Raw genomic sequence first — 4,905 nt, 5'->3', positions numbered from 1 at the left:
TTATGACATCAGCTCATCAGAGTGTTTGTGTTTTATCATGAGAATTCAGCCCAGTAATGAGATTGTGAACACACTATAAGAAACATCACGCTGTTGGTTTATTGTTCGGTACAAGGTAGCTGTTAATTGCCAGGTCAGATATTAAATCCCTGTTCCGTGCAAGTAATCTGCATGCAAAACTGGTGAAATGTCTTTGGAGAGAGAAGTCACCTTTGAAACTTTCTTCTGAAATATTTGGGAACCGATTGGATAGCATTGTTGGCTTCAGCCTTTTAGCTGTTGATTACGAGGTGTGGGTGATTATCTGTTTATCAGTCCGAGCAATAGAGAATGTAAAAGCTTATACCTTGATGGGTGAATTTTCGAATGCAGTAATTATTCCCGTGGAGTTGACAAGTCCCTTCTCTATAAAAGCAGGACAAGTTTCAGCACTTTAATCAGTCCGATTTGACGATGCAGAGATCACGTTTTCCTGCAAGGCAGCTTAACAGCAGAACGATTAAGAGTGCAGCGTTGGGTTATTTAAGCCCTATATTTTTGGGAAAGTGCAGCATTTTATCTGTGAGATGTGTTTGTAAGGTTCAGGAGGATGGCTTCGAGAAAGCGTGGAATAACGTGTGTCGAACAAGAGATGCCTGTGACAGCGCAGTGAAAGGTTTGTTCGGTTTTTTGTAATTTCCATCGTTCTCAGCACTTGTTGGGTGGACGAAATCCACCAGATCTCACTTAGTAACAAATTCTGTTTTCTCCATTTTTCAGGCATGAAGAATGTAGCATTCTTTTTAAGCGCCATTACTACTCAACGCCAAAAGAAACCAAGGAGCAAACAAAAACAAAACGAAGAACACGAGGAGAGCGACGATGCTGAAGAGGGTGCTGATGTGAGTCAACTTGCGGGTTCATCAAGTCAGGAGTGGTCGAAAAATCACGCTTCCATCATAAACGAAAAGATGTTCCCGGGCGTTAACTATTGGATCGCGTTGACCACGCCAAATGGCGCTCCAACCAGTCCACTTGCTATTCATCGTGCCCTCCTGGAATGCAGCGTGGACGTATTTACAAATCAGGTATGGATAAAAAAAATCAACAGCCCTATTAGGAATCTTACAACACTCATAAGCTACACTAAAAGGGTCAACTTTAAACGTTTAAAAGCAGTGAATAGGTGAAGATACAAACATGAATAAGTGTGTCTACGTGGATCGAAGTTCATGTTGCCTCTTGTTAGTGCATTATTGACAGTTATGATGAATTGGACCATTTTATCATCTAATTATTAATTTTCTTGTCTTTATTGCTAGACTTTATCCAATGCTTTGCTTTTTAATATTTTAGTGTCTCGTATCTTTAGTTTTTATTGTCATTGCTTATTTGTGAATGTTTTATTTTAATATTTAACAGGCCTACTTTTATTCTGTATATATTTATATGAGGGCCACTAGTTTTTCAGTGATCACTGTTGTGTGCTAACCTCTATAAATAAAGTTGATCATCATTATTATTATTATTATTATTATTATTATTGTTGTTATTATTATTATTATTATTATTATTATTATTATTATTATTGCCATGTATCTGCCCATACTTATATTGTTGTGCCAGCTTTTTGACTTGCTTAAATGTAAAACGTTATTGAGTACATTTTGATTTCTTTTAGGTACCCTGCCGCGAAGGGAAAGAAAGCCTCGCAATAAAAGAGCTATTCAAAGTTCTAAAAGATCACAACAACACTTTCATGGCCGAGCTGGTACAATCCTCATACCGAAATTGCTTTGAAGATGAGTATGAGAAGTTCTTGGGCGTGGCGAATTCACAGGATATCGAGGGATGTGGCGCCGAAAACGTCGTGAGAATTTGTCTGGTCGACCACTCGTTCCAGACCAGTCTTTCGCTGGCCATGGGGAAACTACCGGACGCAAAGTTGGTCATCGACCAATTCGGTTTTCGAGGAGACGACTCTGCATCACAGGTGGCAAGGGAAACCGGCATTGAACAAGCAAGGCTGTCTGACAAACTTACTGTCCTTATAAATGACATCGGCATCGCCATGAAAAAGCTCGGATACGCTCTTTACGGTGGAAAGGTGTATAAGAAGTGCGAGAGAGCTAGGTACAGCTATTGGTACAAGTGCGAAATGGAGGCATTCATCAACACCTTGGCAGCAAACGAGACATTTAAAGACAGGCTACTCAAGGACATGAGAAAAGTCATCGAAATCCTTTCCAACCCGTACTGCGAAGTAATTAGGCCCCTCTGCGTCGATTACAACTTGATCGAAGTGAACGATGGCCAATGCTGGTCAATCAAGGATAGACGTTTCGTGGACAACGCAATCAACGACAAGGACATCGGCCACATCACTCCGCGAGCGTTTTCGCCATATGATCCCAGCAAAGAGCCAGAAGCAAAATATTTCAAGGAAATTTTGGAAAACAGCCTGAGTAAAGTCGAAGTCCAACTGTTTTGCGAAGATTTCCTGAGGCTGTTAAATCATAACAAGAAACGCCATAAAGACAAGGTACCGTGCCTGGTCGGCGCTGCAAACAGTGGCAAAACGAGTTTGTTTCAGCCTATCCTAGGTTTGATCCACCACAGCAACGTGGCGACGATAACAAAACAGCGTGTGTTCAACAAGGCGATGATTAATCGCTTCACGGAGGTCATCTTCATTGATGAAGCTTGTCCCTCGACACTTGACATGGACGATTGGAAGATACTGACGCAGGGTGGCTACACGGCGTGCGACGTCAAGTACAAAACAGCAAAATCGTTCCTGAACCGTTGCCCGATGCTGTTGACTGCACAAAAGAAGCTCGAATTTCAGCCAGAGGACCAGCCTGCCATGGATAGAAGATTGAGATGCTACACCTTCAAAAGTCTGCCAAACGCAGAGAAAAAAGCCGCGGAGTTTCGTGGACAACGCAATCAACGACAAGGACATCGGCCACATCACTCCGCGAGCGTTTTCGCCATATGATCCCAGCAAAGAGCCAGAAGCAAAATATTTCAAGGAAATTTTGGAAAACAGCCTGAGTAAAGTCGAAGTCCAACTGTTTTGCGAAGATTTCCTGAGGCTGTTAAATCATAACAAGAAACGCCATAAAGACAAGGTACCGTGCCTGGTCGGCGCTGCAAACAGTGGCAAAACGAGTTTGTTTCAGCCTATCCTAGGTTTGATCCACCACAGCAACGTGGCGACGATAACAAAACAGCGTGTGTTCAACAAGGCGATGATTAATCGCTTCACGGAGGTCATCTTCATTGATGAAGCTTGTCCCTCGACACTTGACATGGACGATTGGAAGATACTGACGCAGGGTGGCTACACGGCGTGCGACGTCAAGTACAAAACAGCAAAATCGTTCCTGAACCGTTGCCCGATGCTGTTGACTGCACAAAAGAAGCTCGAATTTCAGCCAGAGGACCAGCCTGCCATGGATAGAAGATTGAGATGCTACACCTTCAAAAGTCTGCCAAACGCAGAGAAAAAAGCCGCGGAGTGGCTTCGCAAACACCCGATGGAGTGCGTCCTGTGGGCCTCCAAACAAGCAAGCACGTCAAGAGACTGCGACGAGAGCTCCGACAGTAGTGACGAAGCAGACTTAGAATCGCAAGAGGAGGATGGAATCCTCAAAGAAGAAGAGAAGGACGCTCTGCGGACACTCGAGCTCGCGGATGAGGAAAGTGATCCAGAAACCGTCCAAGATGGTGACGAAATGGCCAGTTCAGACGACGACGGCAGTCACGACGACTACGACTCTGACCTGGGTGTCAGAAACTTGAGGCACGCTCTCGAGCAAACGTCCACGGGCTCCCTTCGACACCGACAAGTATCTCATCTACTCCAAGTGCGGCTCGAAGAACTCGAAAGAGCGAAGCAGGCGGAAGGGAACATTTACAAAAATAGGCAGCAATCACTCATGTCGAGAGGTGTCACCAGAGAACACGCCGCACTGCTCCCCAGAGATCCGTCGGCGTCCATGCCTAGCCAGATTACCAACGACCTGGAGGTGCACAAGCGCGAGGCTCTCCGAGCCGAGATAAAGAGAAAGATGCAGCAAGCAGTGGAGGCATTCGAGACCCAATGGTTGGTGCGAACTGAAGAAGAGTTGCAGGAATGCACAGTTACACTGAACGGCTCAAACCTTGACCAGGAAAATAGAGCATCCATGAAGGCCTACCGAGAAGTTTTGGAAGATAAACTAAAGAACTTCCACTGTAATCTTGGTACGCTGAATTGCGAGTTCGCCCTAGAACAACGCAGACGATGGTGCGTGTCACAAGGCCTATTGAAAAAAGACCAAAGACATCTCGTCACCAACCTTTTCCAGTGCCTGCCCGTTGCAGAGGATGTGTGCGAGTCGATCCGGACCGGAGGAGATGGCAACGAAGCATCTTCCTCGGGCTACAGAAGCAACACAGCTGTATCGCAGGATGTTCCACCTCAGTGTGGAGAGAGCAGTGACGAGGAAATGTTCATCACGCCCGCCCCGAGTTCGCAGCTAAGCCCCTGCGATGCAACTGCACCAACTCCGTCTTCCATGCACGATCTTGCCATTTCACAGGACCTCATGCGGACCAGTACTTCGCAAAAAAGACCCAAGTCTGGAGAACGAACTTAAGTCAGGAACAAGAAGCCACGCAAAACAATTATGAGCTATTTTATCCAGCAGCAGAATTAGAGAAACACTGAAACACAGAGAAAATGTAAAATGAATGCTCCAGTTTGTTCAACATTACCTAGAGTTTGTTTTGGGGTAATTACACACACGGTTGGAACTGGAACATGTACGGTTAGGATAGGTCGCCTTAATAAAATTATTATTACATTATATACATCAGTGTGTTTGGGAATGGTGATAGAAAATGGCCATTCAAAAAAAAAAAAAGAGAGAGAATTAA

At 44.7% G+C, this 4,905-nt stretch overlaps 1 protein-coding gene across 1 annotated transcript; it reads left to right on the top strand.

Annotated features, from left to right (window-relative positions):
* The first annotated feature begins 599 nt into the window (after positions 1–599).
* LOC146468840 (uncharacterized) lies at positions 600–4,625 on the top strand. The gene is made up of 4 exons (XM_085124071.1): positions 600–1,067; positions 1,661–2,521; positions 3,114–4,386; positions 4,459–4,625. The coding sequence occupies exons 1-4, from the start codon at positions 762–764 to the stop codon at positions 4,623–4,625; spliced, it is 2,607 nt and encodes an 868-aa protein (XP_084980197.1). The 5' UTR covers positions 600–761.
* The last annotated feature ends 280 nt before the right edge of the window (positions 4,626–4,905 follow it).

Source organism: Pavona decussata, unplaced genomic scaffold (assembly GCF_977016875.1).
Source record: "Pavona decussata unplaced genomic scaffold, jaPavDecu1.1 SCAFFOLD_128, whole genome shotgun sequence".
Taxonomy (NCBI): Eukaryota; Metazoa; Cnidaria; class Anthozoa; order Scleractinia; family Agariciidae; genus Pavona; species Pavona decussata.
The sequence above is the reverse complement of the archived record's forward strand: the minus strand, read 5'-3'. Positions and strand labels throughout refer to the sequence as shown.